Source organism: Talpa europaea (assembly GCF_964194135.1).
Source record: "Talpa europaea genome assembly, chromosome: 1".
Lineage (NCBI taxonomy): Eukaryota > Metazoa > Chordata > Mammalia > Eulipotyphla > Talpidae > Talpa > Talpa europaea.
In genome coordinates this window covers 46,921,365-46,938,664 of record NC_140073.1, presented here as the reverse complement: position 1 = coordinate 46,938,664, position 17,300 = coordinate 46,921,365, and the positions used below count along the sequence as shown (strand labels likewise).

At 35.6% G+C, this 17,300-nt stretch overlaps 1 protein-coding gene and 1 pseudogene across 2 annotated transcripts in view; one reads left to right on the top strand and one right to left on the bottom strand.

Moving 5' to 3' along the window:
• The window catches only part of RNF169 (ring finger protein 169), a gene marked incomplete at its 3' end in the record, with an annotated part of 75,740 nt that overhangs the window by 5,294 nt on the left and 53,146 nt on the right, over positions 1-17,300 (bottom strand). The window contains exon 4 of the mRNA XM_084230146.1: positions 12,159-12,277. Coding sequence (XP_084086272.1) covers positions 12,159-12,277 — 119 coding nt within the window. The remainder of the gene's footprint in view (positions 1-12,158; positions 12,278-17,300) is intronic.
• On the top strand, positions 10,560-11,067 carry LOC311168572 (superoxide dismutase [Mn], mitochondrial-like; annotated as a pseudogene). The gene has a single exon. The product of its transcript is annotated as a superoxide dismutase [Mn], mitochondrial-like (transcript).

Below are 17,300 nucleotides of genomic sequence, written 5' to 3'. Positions count from 1 at the left end.
TTTCTAATTTCTCTTCCGATTTCTTTTTTACCTCTTTGCTTTAAAAGAACGTGTTATTTAAATGTCCTCGTATTTGTGATTTTTCCCATTTTCCTTCTGTTGCTGATTTTTAACTTCATTACATTATGGTCAAAAAGATACTATGTATTAGTGCAGTATTTTTTTTTAAATAATAAATTTTATTTTTGTATTCCCCATACAATTACAACCCCCCCATTCTGACCCCAATCCCTCCCCTCCCGCCACCCATCCCCCCAAAAATGTCTCTGGTTCATAGTTTTTTGTTGATTTTGATTTTCACTTTCTTATAATTATTCATTTTCCTGGTCCCTTATTTAAGTTTTCTAGATTCCTGCTATGAGTTAGACCATCCAGTATTTTTCTTTTTCTTTTTGGCTTATTTCGCTGAGCATGATCCCTTCCAGCGCCATCCATGTTGCTGCAAATTGCATGTGTTTATCTATTTTGAATGCTGAGTAATATTCCATGGTATATATGTACCACATCTTCTTGATCCAGTCATCTATTTTTGGGCATTTGGGCTGTTTCCAAAGCTTAGCTATTGTAAATAGTGCTGCTATAAACATAGGGGTGCAGGTGTTCTTTGGAATTGATGTTTCTGTGTCCTTTGGGTAAATACCTAGGAGTGGAATTGCTGGATCATATGGAAGCTCTATGTTTAGTAGGTCCAGAAATCTCCACACAGCTCTCCATAGTGGTTGGACCAGTTTGCACTCCCACCAACAGTGTAGAAGAGTTCCTTTTTCTCCACAACCTCGCCAACATTTGTTGTTGCTAGTTTTTTTAATATGTGCTATTCTCACTGGTGTAAGATGATATCTCATGATAGTTTTGATTTGCATTTCCCTGATGACAAGTGATGTTGAACATTTTTTCATATGTCTGTTGGCCATTTGCATTTCCTCTTCAGAGAAGTTTCTTTTTAGCTCTTCTGCCCATTTTTTGACTGGATTCTTTTCTTTGTTGTAGCTGAGTCTCATCAGCTCTTTGCAGATTTTTGTGATCAGTCCTTTATCATGAGTGTTGGGTGCAAAAATGTTCTCCCAGTTGGTGGGGTTTCTCTTTGTTTTTGTTATTGTCTCTTTTGCTGTGCAGAAGCTCTTTAATTTGATGTAGTCCCAGCTGTTTATCTTTGCCTTCACTATCACTGCTTTGGGTGATGTGTCTGTAAAGATGTCTTTGATGTGCAAATCACGTAGTGTTTCGCCTATATTTCCTTCTATGTATTTTATGGTTTCAGGTCTTATGTCTAGTTCTTTAATCCATTTTGAGTTGATTTTTGTGTATGGTGTGAGGTAGTGGTCAAGCTTCATTCTTTTGCATGTAGCGACCCAGTTTTCCCAGCACCATTTATTGAACAAACTTTCCTTGCTCCAATGCATAGTCTTTGCTCCTTTGTCAAAGATTAGTTGACCATAAATCTGTGGGTTTATTTCTGGATTTTCTATTCGATTCCATTGGTCTGTATGTCTGTTCTTGTTCCAATACCATGCAGTTTTGATGATTATGGCTTTGTAGTAGTTTGAAGTCTGGGAGTGTGATGCCTCCATTTCCTTTTTTTTTTTTTTTTTTCAGGAGAGCTTTGGCTATTTGGGGTTTTTTGTGATTCCATATGAATTTCATCAATAATTGTTCTATTTCTTCGAAGAATGACATTGAAATTTTGATTGGAATAGCATTGAATCTGTAGATTGCTTTTGGTAGGATGGCCATTTTAATAATGTTTATTCTTCCAATCCATGAGCAGGGGATGTCTTTCCATTTCTTTGTGTCTTCTTCTATTTCTTTTAACAGTGTTTTATAGTTTTCTTTGTATAGGTCCTTTACCTCTTTTGTTAGATTTATTCCCAAATATTTGATTTTTTTTTGTTTTGATAATAAAAGGGATGGTTTTTTTGATTTCTTCTTCAGATTTATTGTTTGTGTATAGGAAGGCTACTGACTTTTGCGTGTTGGTTTTGTATCCTGCCACTTTACTGAACTGATTGATGAGTTGAATTAGTTTTTCTGTGGAGTTTTTGGGGTTCTCTATGTATATTATCATGTCATCTGCAAATAGTGATAGTTTGACTTCTTCTTTTCCTATTTGGATTCCTTGTATGTCTTTCTCTTGTCTTATTGCTCTGGCTACGACTTCCAGTATTATATTGAAAAGCAGTGGTGAGAGTGGGCATCCTTGTCTTGTTCCAGATCTTAATGGAACTGCTTTCAGCTTTTCACCATTGAGAATGATACTGGATGTTGGCTTGTCATAGATGGCCTTTATGATGTTGAGGTATGCTCCTTGTATCCCAAGAATTTCAAGGGCTTTTATCATGAATGGGTGTTGCACTTTGTTGAAAGCTTTCTCAGCATCTATTGATATTATCATATGGTTTTTATATTTCTTTTTGTTTATGTGTTGGATAACATTGATTGATTTTCGGATGTTAAACCATCCTTGTGTCCCTGGAATGAATCCTACTTGGTCATGGTGAATTATCTTATGGATACATTGTTGGATTCTGATAGCTAAAATTTTATTGAGGATTTTTGCATCAGTGTTCATTAGGGAGATTGGCCTGTAGTTTTCTTTTTTTGTGTTGTCCTTGTTCGGTTTTGGTATTAGTGTAATGTTGGCTTCATAGAACGTGTTTGGTATTGTCCCTTCCTTCTCAATTTTTTGGAAGAGTTTGTAAAGGATAGGCACTAATTCGTCTCTGAATGTTTGGTAGAATTCATTTGTAAATCCATCAGGTACTGGGCTTTTGTTTTTGGGGAGGTTTTTGATTACCATTTCAATTTCGCTGCTTGTAATTGGTCTGTTTAGGTGTTCTATTTCTTCTTTATCTAGCTTTGGGTGATTGTAGAGTTGTAGGAATTTGTCCATCTCCTCTAGATTGTTAAACTTGTTTCCACATAACTGTTCATAGTAGTTACTGATTATTCTTTTGATTTCTGCTGTGTCCGTTGTGATTTCTCCTCTTTCATTTATGATCCTGTTTATTTGTGCTTTCTCCCTTTTTTCCTTTGTGAGCCTGGCACGGGGTTTGTCTATTTTATTGATTTTTTCAAAGAACCAGCTCTTGGTTTCATTGATCTTTTGGATTTTTTTTTTTTTTTTTTAGTTTCAATTTCATTTATTTCTGCTTTGGTTTTTATTATTTCTTTTCTTCTACTGGTTTTGGGGTTTTTTTGTTGTTCTTTTTCTAGATCTTTAAGCTTCGAGATTAGGTTGTTTCTTTGAGTTCTTTCTTGTTTTTTGATGTGAGCTTCTATTGCTATATATTTTCCTCTTATTACTGCTTTTGCTGCATCCCATACATTTAGGATATTGGTGTCCTCCTTGTCATTCAATTCAAAGAATTTTTTAATTTCTTCTTTGATCTCCTCATTAGTCCAGTGGTCTTCCAGTAGTGTGGTTTTTAATCTCCATGAGGTAGGATAGTTCCTTGCCTTCTTTTTATGGTTTATTTCTAGTTTGATGCCTTCATGCTCAGAAAAGATGGTTGGTATGATTTCAATCTTGGTGTATCTGTTGATGTTTGTCTTGTGCCCCAGTATGTGATCGATCCTGGAGAATGATCCGTGTGCGCTTGAGAAAAATGTGTATTCCGTTTTTTGGGGGTTTAGTGTTCTATAGATGTCTGTTAAGCCCAAATGCTCTAGGTCCTTATTTAGAGCTTTAGTTTCTTTACTTATTTTTTTTGTCTTGTTGATCTATCCATTGTTGATAGCGGTGTGTTGAAGTCTCCCACTACGTATGTGTTTTCTCTGATGTCTGTTTTCAGAGAGGACAACAGTTGTCTGATATATTTTGGTGCTCCTTCGTTTGGTGAGTATATGTTAATGAGTGTTATTTCTTCTTGAAGTATTGTCCCCTTGATCATAATGTAGTATAGTGCAGTATTTTTAAAAATTATTGAGACTTGTTTTATGGTCCAACATACAGTCTATTGTGAAGTACATTTCATGCGCACTTTAGAAGAATGAGTGTTTTGCTATTGTTTGGTAGTATGCTCTATATAAGTCTGTTAGGTGTAGTTGGTATGTAACATTCAAGTTTTTCATTCTTCTTTGTCTTTCATTTGTATGTTCTATGCATCACTGAAAATGGAGGTTAAAGTCTCTGATTGATATGGTTAAAATGCCTACTATTCCCTTCATTCTATAAGTTTTCACTTCATTTATTTTATGAATCTGTTATTAGGTGTATATGTGTAGACAAGTGTTGTATTTTCTAAAGTACTGACCCTTGATTCATCTGACAATGACCCTCTTTGTCTCTTGTAACGATTATTATCCAAAAGTTTATATTGTCTAATATCGTACAGCTATTTCAGCCTCTTTTGGTAACTGTTTGCATAGAACATCTTTTTTTATCCTTCACTTTCAACCAATTTCTGCAGTTGGAGCTAAAGTCCCAGAATATATGTGGATCATATTTTTAAAATTCATTCTCTCAAACTCGTCTTTTAACTGGAGAATTTAATTCATTTGTATTTAGTGGAATTACTGATAAGGAAGGACTTCTGCCATTTTGCTATTTGTTTCCATATATGTTCTATACTTTTTAAATTCTTCAATTCTTTCATTAATGTCTTCTGTTGTGTTAGATATTACCTAGAATACATTTTCATTCTCATCTGCTTTCTTTTAATACACATGTAAATTATTTTCTTAATGGTTGCCTGGGGTTTAGAATTAACACCTTAATTTACAACAATCTATTTCAAATTAATACCAACTGAATTTTAATAGCAGACCAAAAAATTCTGATCCTATATAACTTTATCCCCACCCTTATACTTCCATTAACACACTAAGAGTCCCAAAAATCATGAATGTGAAAATACTATATATGCCATAAATATACATGTGTTACCATTATTGTTACAGCATTTGGTCAGGATAAGAGGTTTTAAAATGCTTACTAAGAACAGTCAAGGGCAGTGACATTCACAGTGTTCTTAGGATTGAAAGAGCTCAAACACAATAGTCATTAAAATAGAGAAAGTAACTACTCCTTCCATCTTTGTATACATACAATTCTGTATTCTCAAACTTTAACATAGTATCTGATACAGAGTAGATACAGTCAATAAGTTTCTTATAAATAAATAAAAATATCTTTAGAAGTGCTTCTCTACTCTTTAAAGAAAGGAGACATTTATTAGGAATCTGTCAGGCATGGTGTTAATAAGTGTTTTAAATATATTTATCTCATTTAATCCATACAGAAACCCTATGATTGACATAATCATCTTTAATTTATATACAAAGAACTTAGGGGAAGTGATCTTTCCAAGGTCATACAGTTGAAGCCAAGATGTAAAACTGTATCTTGTGCTCCTGTCTACCACAGTATATGGATTTTACATTCTACTCTAATCTGCCAAAGAACAAACTCAGAACATTATGGAAAATCTCTCTTCCAAATACAAATGAAGTTATAAAGAGAGAAAGTAGCACTTCTGAAGGACAAAAGGCTTAAAGTTCCAGTGCTAGGAGATCAGATTGTTTCTGAGTTGTCTATTTAGGCTAAAAATAACACAACCACAATGAGCTTGACACACAAAGAAAGAGAAGGAGGGACAGCCAGTATAAACTTGCAGCTGGAAAAGTATAAGATTAAATACTTATAAAACACTACTTAGAGGACTCTGAAATGGTAATTGGTAATAGAAAACATTAGCCAGTTCATGTTTTTTAATAATCACTTTCTCTGTCTCTCACAAACTTACAGCTTATTAGTTTCTTAAGCAAGCCATCAGGAAGTTAAAAGTTGGAGAGGGCCCTTCTCCAAGCCCCTAGGATGAAAGACACCTATCCCATCACCCCTCCCCAAACTTGAGTGGAATCAGCAGCTTCCTTAAGCCTAACTGTAGCTACCACGCACCCAGAAATTGGTGAACTTTTGTTACAATCCTTCCCTTGCCTCTTTATGATTTGAATTATCTACTTTGTATACCCTATTAATCTTTCTTTTTTTAAAGTGTACAGTTTAATGACTTTTAGTACAGTCAGAGTTATTTAACCATCTCCACAATCAATTTTAGAACATTTCCATCACCTCCATATAGAAACCTCTTATCCTTTAGTTATCACTCCCGAAATTTCTCTTCTCCTCCAGCCCTAAGCAACCATTGATTTACCCTGTCTCTACCCGTTTGCCTATTCTGGACATATACTAGTATTCTTTTGTTGGTGGATGGAAGCACTGTTTCAGTTATATTCAGAGGCCAAGCATAAATGCAAAAAGGTTTCCAGTCTCTCAAGCAGCAGGGCAAATGGACAGCTTAATTATCTCTGTAGCAACCTTGTGGTTTTTGGAACAAGGCAGCATATAAATTATTAAACCATCAGAAGGAAGGCAGCTTTCTGTAAAAAAAGGTGGATGATGCCAAGACAAAGAGCCAAGCACTAGGCCTTTTGAACTGCGGCTGTGATAACAATTTGACAGAAAAAGCATAGATTTGGAGTCAAAAGAGACCTGAATTTCAGTTCCAACTCAGTCCTTCTACTGTGGTGAGATCATGGGTAAGTTACTTAACCTCAATGAACTGCATTTTCCTTAGCCATAAAATGGGGATATTATAAATCTTACAGGGTTAATGTGAGAAATAAATGAAAAGACATTATTGAAAGCAGTTAACATAGCTAGAAGCACTGGGAAAAGATTAGTTCTCCTGATGTTACCCTCTTGCCACCCTGCCAGGTCCCTAGCATATTTATGTTCTAAAATGGCAGATATTACTGACACTTCTAAAATCTGCCATTCTCCTTAGTAAGTTTCACATCATTTCTCCTTAAGCTGTTTTCCTTTCCCCAACCACATTTCATTATTGTTAACAAGACTTGTCCTCTTAAGAACCAGTCTCATCTACTTGATTTGTTTCAATTTTTTCCCCTCCCCCAACAGACCCCCCCCCCTTCAATTGCTTACAACCCGCCCTTGTGGAGACTTTTAACTGACCACCCATCTTCTCTGAAAGCTCCCTTTCCCTCATAGTTATCATCTGACTATTCCCAAGACAACTTGTGAATTCTTAGATTTTTACTTAACTTTCTAACTGCCCCCACCCCTTTCTTTGATGTCCTGGCCTCATGTCCCCCACCCTTTAAAACTGCTTTAAGCCATTTCTACACACTGGTTTTATAAGTGGGAGAATTTTAAGAAACCATGTGGTAAAGCCTCCTGCCTAGGAAGTAGGGAGGATATAACAATCTGCATTTTACAAAGATACAGAAGCAGTTCAATTGATTTGACTGACACTCACACTGCCACATCCTCCCTAAAATCTATCCTAGACTAGGCTCCCTCTCCCTGCCCTGTCCCCAGCCTCTCTGGCTTTGCCTCATCAGTTCTAGAGCTAGTCCTTCATTATCATATGACTCCATGTCTGTCTGATATTTGTTACTTGAAAGTTTCTGTATGCTCGTTTGTTCATTTTAAGGAAGGACGACTCTATCTTATTTCATTCCAACATTGACTGGGCATACTTTTAACATTATTGTGTCTGTCAGTCAATCTCTGTCTATATCTTGTCCTATACAGCTACCTTACAGTGCCTGTTCTATTTTACTAATTTCTACTTAATTAATGCTTAATTTCTATTCAGTGGAACACAGATCTTTCTTTTATAGAATCTATTAAAAGAATCATCACAAGCTATCGCTAATGCATTAGGAGGCTAAAGGTAACTTTATATTTTAAAACCTTCACCAATATGATCACTAGAACCCCACCCCCAATCCCATATTAATCTTACGGACTCTAAAAAGCTGAAAAACAGCCACCAGTCAATCTATTTATCCATAGTTGCCAAAGTTCTCCCTCCCACCTATGCTGCAAGTTTAATAATCAGTTCTGACAAAGCTCCAGTTTAGTCCACTCCCCCACACAAGACCTATCTTATTCAAACATTCCATTAGTATTCAATGAGTCTCTACCACATGCCAAGTACCATTATCAAATACTGCAAATATAATGGCAAATCATATTTTATTCCTTCTTACAAGGCATTTAAAATCTTATGGGAAAAGATGGGCAGAGGCATCATAGAGATGTAGAAGAAGGTCATGTGGGGCGGGGGAAGGTGGGAAACAATGAAGTATAGTGGAAAGAGTTACGAATCCATGGCTCTAACTCAGTTTCCTACTATTACAAAAATCTAAGATTTTTGGAAAGTCATGTTCTCTCTCCAGGCTTTAATCTTCTCATCCATAAAACAACAGGGTTAGGTAAAACGACAGTAAGGTCCACTTTAGTGATGAGTCCATCTTATAAAAGAAAGCAACAAAATAGCAGCAATATTCACCAAAGATTTATCATGTGCCAGAAATCTTGCTAGGCAACATTTATTTAAGACACAATTTTTAATGGGATGGCAGTGCTGTCATTACTGCATTATTTTCTTTCTTTTGTTATTATTTCAAGTGGAAAATGGTTTGATTACATATTTTTTATGATTATACCCTATTTTCAAGAAGATGTGAAGTGGCTTATAGTAAAAATACCTAACGACTGAGCCTTAATAGAGAATAAAGATCACTTTTGCACTAAACATGGGAAGATACTCAAAATTATTTAAATTAAAGGCCATGTTGAAAACCCATTACGACTAACTTAAAAACTTTGTCTTAATCCTAAACTTCCTGTAAATTAAAGCAGAGAAGAAAAGTAGACACATAGCTCTTAGAAAAGACATAGCTCAAATGAGAAAGTTTTTCCAGGCTGAGCTTTTAAAAGAATTTACAACCAGGTTTTTTGTTTGATTCCATTGTGGGCAGAAGGGAATGAGGAGTAAAAGAAAATAAATTTAAAGAAACAAACCAAGTTTTTATATATTTAAACTAAAATTTACAATTAGCTTATGACTCAAGTTAATCTTTTTGATTAACATTTTGTGATTGATTTATCAATGATCTTGGGTTAACTATCTGCCTATTTGAAAGAAGTTTCATTTTCAAAGGTCTGTTGAACGTCATTTATACTGCTTCAAAGTCCTTTTGCTTTGAATTTTTCAAGTGAAACAGACTGAACGGCTGGCAAGACTTGTAGCCAGAATCTATTAATGGAGTCCTTCCAAAAAAATCATGCTATCAGTCCTACCCACTCTTATCTCTATGCTTTGGGGTCTAAGGAAGAAAAGTTTATAAATAGATAAGTCAAAGAGCAGACTTATTTGATTAACATACAGTTGTAAAAACTTATAAAGCTTCTTATATAGGAACTCTCTTCAGTAAAAGAACTTGCAGAGAAAACCTATTCTTCTGTTATTGCTTAACAAAAAGGAAAAAATTCATTTGAAATACCCCAAAACTATAAACAATGCCTCTTCTTTTTTACTGTGGTAAAATACATAAGGTTTAACCATCACCATTTTAATCATTTAAGTTCACAGTACCAGTGTAGTGCAACCATCACCATTCTAATTCTTTTTTAATACCAACATATGACATCTCACTGATGGCAGTAACAATTCCATATTGTTTTCCTATGTATCATTTGGGACTGAAACAATATCTTATCTAAGATAAAAGCATTGTTAAAAAATAAGAGATGCAATTTACAGTGCTACCATAATTTACCAACCTAACATTTCCATAACATCCTCAAATTATCTCCTATAAAGATCATACTGTCAACTAAAAGCAGTTAATTGTTACAATAATTGCACTAATAATTGAACTCAGTCTACTTGAATACTTGGAAAAAAAGAACTCTCAAGTTCACATATGTGTAATACTAACTACAAAAATATCTTAACAGTAAAATGAATACATTCAGTATTCATTTTATGAATACATTCCTAAAAATTCCTAAATGAATACATTCCTAAAAATCAGTCCCATGTGGCTTAATGATATAGGGTAAGGCAAGAATAGCCAGGAAGCAGGAAAAGAAGATATATTACAGATACTCCAGTACCACACATAATCAAAAGCACACCTCTCCATAAAAGCTTTGGGTTTTACTTACAAGGATTTTCTAAGTTCCTTGCTAGGAATTTCTAAATAATTACATATTAACCTGTTACCCTCTTTGAAAGAACAAATTACAAAAGTAAAGACTAAAATTGGTAATAAGTAATTCACCTGTTTAATATCTACTCCAACTAATTGGAGCAATTTGGCCTTGGCATACTTGGATTTTATATAATTTTTTTCCAAGTCATTTCAAACTATGAGATATTAAATAACTAATCAGATGGCCTAAAGTAACATTTATTTGTTCCTTGGAGTATTTATTGTACTTGATTGGAGTGAATGACATGATACAAAATTTCCCTTTTCAGTAGACCCCTCTTATAATTACTAAAGCATGCCTGTTATAAATGGGGGAACCCACAGGTGACAGTTCTTAGTCAAGCAATCTTGATTTTTAACTTCAGAGGGAATCTATAGTGTAAGCTCATATATAGAATGCAAGAGTTCCATCTTCAGAGGCCAAGGGCGGTTGGTGCCAGCCCTGGCGTCTTTGGGTTCCTGGCAGAAGCAGAGTTCCCCTGACCTTCCCTATGAGTGTCCTAGAGCCGCACACTAATGCCCAGATCATGCAGCTGCACCACAGCAAGTACCATGCCTCCTATGTCAACAACCTGATGCCACTAAGAAGCACCAGGAAGCGCCAGCCAAGGGTGAAGTTACAACTCTGGTAGTTCTTCAGCCTGAACTGAAGTTCAGTGGTGGAAGCCATATCAATCACACCATTTTCTGGATAAACCTGAGCCCTAATGGTGGAAGAGAACCCAAAGCCCATCAAAGGGAACTTTGGTTCCTTTGACAAATTTAAGAAGTCAACCACTGTATTGCTTGGCATCCACGGCTCGGCTGGGACTGACTTGGTTTCAAAAAGGAACAGGGCCGTTTACAGATTGCTGCTTGTTCTAACCAAGATTCCCCGCAAGTGACAGGTCTTATTTCACTGCTGGGGACTGATGTGTTGGAACATGCTTATTAAACTTCAGTATAAAAACTGTCAGACCTGATTATCTGAAAACTATTTGGAATGTAATCAACTGGGGGAATATAACTGAAAGACAAAAGGCTTGCAGCAAGTAAAACATGATCATCACACTGAGCACAATATCTCTTCAAAGCATTTTTATAGTAGTGTAGAACACTGCCATGTACCAGTAAGCTGTTCTATTGTAGTATGTAATGTGGCTTATTCAAGTATTTGATAAATATAATTTAATGCTATGAGTAATTTCTTGTATTAAAATTTTGTTATCAAGCAACTGTTTAGAAATATTACATGCTTTGCATGATTAAAAAAGAGTTCTATCTTCATCATAAATGGAAAGGATACTGGCTTACATCTTTCTTATTGGGTCCTGAATACATCAATCAAACCTGAGTGTCTACAATACAGTGGCCATTCAACACATGTCAAATAAGTGAATAAATACTTCTAGGAAAGGGCATTACTGAAAGAAAGAGCTGTCATTACCTAGAGAAAGGATAATATGAAAAGGGAGAGGAGGGCTAGTGAATTTTATTCAGAAATAACAAAATCAGACTGCTCCAAAACAACATACAAAAGGATTTAGATATAAAAACTACCTCAGGGATCATAACTGTACATACCTCATACCATTCATAAACTCTGGTAGCTTCTATGGTCATATTTATTAGTGACAAGCAGTAAAAAGCCTTAAGATTAAAAAAAAAAAAGTCCAGGTGTATGCCCATAGGGGCAGCAAGAATGAGAAAACTATTTCATATTGCTGATAGGAAGAAAGTGCACAATGCCAGTTTAAAACAAATAAACAAAACAGACAATAAAATGGGGTAAAGATTGTGTCTTTTCATGTATATATCAAACAGAGAACAAGGCATGTAGAAGCTGTTTCATACCAAGAAGACTGTTGTTTCCTCCCAGGATATTAAGCTCACATTTTTCAGCAGAGCAATTAATACAATCCTACCCCGAGGATACCAGAAATGTGTAAATATTACTTTTCCTTAGAAATTAGGTCAATCTCTTGTCCCTAAATTCCTATTGGAAAATCACTTCCCACCTATTTTCCCCACTTCCATATCCCCCGTCCAAAGTAGCTGCAACAAATACTTTTGCTCCCCCAGCCCCTTTTTTTGTTTAATACCCCCAAATGAAAGAACCGTGACTGAATTCAGCATCAGTCTCTTACCCTGCCAGGAAAGCTAAGGAGTAGGAGCTGTTCTTGGAAACAAATGCAGATCGATGGGTCTGTGTCATCTTGCCTCGGGAAGGTTCTTCATTCTCAGAATCTGAGAGACGTGCAGGACACTGGCAGGAGACAAGAGAAACAACAACACTGTTGATCTGTGGTGCTCATGAAATCTCCCCCTAGTTATTGTTTCAAATCTCTTTTCCTATTACATGTCATTTTTCTCTGAGCACCAATCTGTATTTCCAACTACCACCTGGAGATCCCAAGGTGGATAACCTAAATGTCACACCAACTTAATATATCCAAAACCAAACTCACTATTTTTCTTTTCTAAATCCCATCGCCAACCCAGTTAGAAAAGTCAGTGTAAATTACAACTCTTTCTCTTCTTTGAAGTCATACTAACACTGTAGATAAGTTTTGAGTACCCCAACGCTTCTAAATATTTTATTTCATATACTCTACGAAATAGCCCTATTAAGTAGGGATTATGATCTATCTTTTATAGATGGCAAACTGGGGCTCAGAAAAGTTTTTCACCTAGGACTGCAGAGTTAATAGTTAAAGCTAGCATTTAAATCTAGAGTGTCTGTCTCCCAACTCCCTCCACGCTACTCCTAAAATGTCTCTCATCAATCTCTTCCCAGCTATTCTCATTGTCATTGTCTTTCCTCATATTCTCATCCTTTTCTGGCTGGACTATTGCAATAATCTACTTCCTGGTTTCATTATTCCCAGCCTTTTTTTCCTCCAATCCCTTCCACACTACCAAGCGCACACATAGATTCGATCATTTCCCTGCTTAAATGCTGGTGGCCTCAGGATGATTAGACCAAACACTTCATAGCTCTGTCCTACCTGTTCCCACACAGGGAACTCTTTGGGCTACAATCAACCAAACTACTTTCTACTCTCCACATATACCATTAGTCTTTCAAAAACATTTCTTTTTTGGACATGCTATTTTCTTTGCCTAAACTTTCCCTTCCACATTCTCTGCCTATAAAATACTCATTGGCCTTTTAGTCATCGTAAGTGTCACTTTCTCTGCAAGAGAAATACCTCTCGAGTCAGCTTTTTCCACCTAGTTGATACCCATTCATTTACCTTCATTTTATTTTGTTGTCTCTTTTTGAGTGTTTCAATTTCCAATTTTAAGTTTCAATTTACATATGAAGTTTCTTTTTTTTTTTAAGATTTATTTTTATTTATTTATACAAGCACTAGGTACAGTCAGAAGCACGGGAGGGTGAGAGAATTCACCAGAGCCAGAGCGGGGAGCAGAGCAGGCAGACTGAAGTACACTGCTGAGGGGAGCAGCGGGCGGCAGGAGAGGTCTGCACGCCATGTGGGACCCTCCTCCGGTGGCCGGGGAGCAGCCGGGGATCGAACCGGTGCTGCAGAGGCTGCGGGCAGCTTCGTAACCCAGCGCTCAACCGCTGCGCCACCGGGGAGGCCCAACATATGAAGTTTCTTTTAGACATGTGCCATTTGCATACAATATACAGTGAAGAAGTGCCTCATGATTCAATATGAAAGTCTTCATTTTATGGATAGCAACTAATCACACTGAAATATAACTTCTTACTTAGGAGTCTGCCTTCTGCTTCAGATAATAAACTCTGAGCAAGTGGCCATCTTTCTATTAAGATCAGTAACATCATAGTAGGTAAATAAAAAATGTCTAACTAGAAAATGAGTAGTTGATTATCCAATGATCAAATGACTATCAAAGTGAGAGGTATAGACAGAGGCATGTAAGATATTTGCCTAATAGCTCAGCATTCCTTAAATGTTTTGTTATTTCTTGTGGGTATATGTGACAGGCACATATGTGCAATAGGCTGTTTCCTAACATCTTCAGAAAGAGTTGAAGAATTAAAATTTATAGTGAAGTCTTTCAATTGTGTCAGGTATCACTCTTTAAAAAACCCAGTTATACAAAATATTCACTAGAAAAACTTTAATAGTACTAACCCCTTATTAAATTTTATAGATATTCTCTTCTGAACTCTGGGAAAAAAAGAAAGTTTTGACATAATAGACTTAACGGCGGACAAATAATGTCAATTTCTGCTTATTTAACTCTTTCTGCATAATCAATTCAGTACCAAATAAAAGAGTGTTCAAATCCCAGTTCTATAACTTAGCTATTACTGTCATTGTGTGCTAGTTGCGTTATCTTTCTGAGCTTCATTTTTCCTCATGTTTAATAAAGATTGCTCCATTGTGATAAACCATTAAAAGCATCTAGCACATTAGTTAACAAGTAATAAGTATGCAACTACAGGTAGGTTTTGATGTGTCAACTTAAATATTATTACTCATTTAAGAAGAATTTTAGTATTACCATAGATACATGTCAAGTTCCTTTTAATTATTAAAAAACAACTTTACATTATGAGAAATAGAGAGCTGCTCCCCCACCCTTTTATTTCTTTAATTTATTTTATTTTATATATTTTACATCATTTTTCATTTTTGCACCATGTATGCATTTTCATCTTGGTTATATTCCCCATACAATTCCCATCCTTCCTATTTTGACCCTAATCCCTCCTTCCCTCCCCTCCCCATAGTGTGTCTCTGGTTTATAGTTGCTTATTGATTTTGATTTTTACTTTATTATAATTAGTCTTTTTCCCGGTCCCTTATTTAGGTTTTCTAAATCCCTGCTATGAGTAAGACCATCTGGTATTTTTCTTTTTCTACCCTTTTATTTCTATGCCCACAAAATCTAGAATGATAGGTAAATGATTACCTCTCATCTTTCACTTTAAATAAAAATAAGCCTAAAGCACTATGGATTCTTAAAATGGCATAAAACATGCATCATGGAATTTCTGTAGCATTACCTAAATTAATGCTGTGCCTAAAAATATTAAAAGAACAGTAACCAAATCCGGCAAGGGTGTGAGGAAATTCATTTAGTATTTTGTGTATTATTGGTGAAAGCATAACTATATATAAATTTTCTGAGGTCAACTGAGTAGTAAATATCAAAACTCTTAAAAAAAGACACTCCCTTTGACCTAGTAACTTCACTTCTAGTAATTTATTCTAAGAAACAAATGGGACAGGAATTTCATCACAGTAGTGGCTTAAGAGCAAAATATCAACAGCAAGTTAAATAAATTCTATAGTCAAGAATATTAAGAGACCATTAAATAATGATGTGGGAATTCCTTACTGACATGGAAAGACAGCTTATTTAAAAAGGTTATAAAACATTATGTACACTAGTTTGCATTTTCTGAAAAGAAAATAATAAATAGAAAAGAACTCTGGAAGGATATTTACCAAAATATTTACTGGGATCATCTCTAGATTGTAGGATGACAAGTTAATTTCACTTTCTGCTTTATAATCTTCTATGGGACAATACACCAGGAAGACATAGCACTCATAAATATGTATTCACCAAATGAGGGAGCACCAAAATACATTAGACAATTACCACCAGCTCTGAAAACAGACACTGGAGAAAATATGTATGTGGTGAGAGATTTTTACACCCCACTCTCACCAACGGACAGATCAACAAGACAGAAATTAAACAAGGACACAATAGCCCTAAATGAAGATCTAGACAACATGGACCTAATAGACATCTATAGGACACTTTACCCCACAAAAACTGAATACACATTTTTCTCAAATGCACATGGATCATTCTCCAGGATCAACCACATATTGGGTCACAAGACCAACTTCAACAGATACATGAAGACTGAAAACATGCCAAGTAGCTTCTCTGACCATAAAGGTATCAAACTAGAAATCAACTATGACATGAAAGCAAGGAGACGGCCCATTACATGGAGACTGAACAACATGCCATTGGAAGACCATTGGGTTAATGAGGAAATTAAAGAAGAAATTAAAAAATACCTTGAGACAAGGGACAAAGATGACACAACTTTCTAGAACATATGGGATTCAGCAAAAACAGTAGTAATATGAAAATATATAGCAATACAGGCCCATATCAAGAAGCAAGAAGTAACCCAGAACTTAATTTCCCATCTTGAGGAACTAGAAAAAGAACAACAACAACAAAAAAATCCAAAAGCCAATAGAAAAAAGGAAATAATTAAAGCAGAAATAAATGAAATAGAAATAAAAGACAATTCAAAAGATCAATGAAACCAAAAGCTATATCTTCATAAGATATAACTTTTGATGTGACTATCATTGTTATACCTAATTGTTTTCCAACAATTTATATTATTATTGGTATTAACTGTACCATAATAATCATACTAAATTCAATACTGCATCCATTTTATTCCCATTCTGAAAAAAATAACAGCAGATGATATCATCTCTGCTTCTAAAATGAACACGTTCCTCCCTCCACTTGAATTCCATTGATAAATATGTTTTTAATGCTTGTGATGTATAAGACATTTTAGGAATTTTTTTTTTTTTTTAAGTGAGACCCCAAGCCTGGGAGGAAAGAGCTATTTCCCATGGGTCTTCTTCCTTTTTTTTTTTTCAAATTTTATTTATTTTTGTGTAGAACTGGGGTATAGACCAGAGGTGCAGGGGGTGAGAAGATTCACCAGAGACAGAGTGGGGAGCAAACCAGGGAGATCTACCGAAATACACTGCTAAGGACACACAGGCAGGAGAGACAGGAATGGTCTGCTGTGCCATGTGGGTTACCTCCCTGGCTGGGGATTAAACTCAGGCCCTAGCAGTGATAGCCTGAGACTCAAACCCTAGGCCACCAGGGAGGCCTCCCACTTTAGGAAATTTAAAAATAGCTAAGACACTTCCTATATACAACAAACTTACAAATCTAGTAGAGAATTTGCACTTTCTTTTATCTTTTAAGATTAAAATTAGGTTGATGTCAAAGATATACAAAGAACTCACATGACTCAACAAAAACAAAATAAACAATCCAGTCAAGAAATGGGCAGAAGAACTTAAAAGACATTTCTCCAAAGAGGAAATGCAAATGGCCAACAGGAATATGAAAAAATGTTCAACATCCCTTATAATCAGGAAAATGCAAATTAAAACCACATTGAGATACCACCTTACACCAGTAAGAATGGCACATATCAAAAAAACTAGCAACAACAAATGTTGGCGAGGATGTGGTGAAAAAGGAACGTTCCTACATTGCTG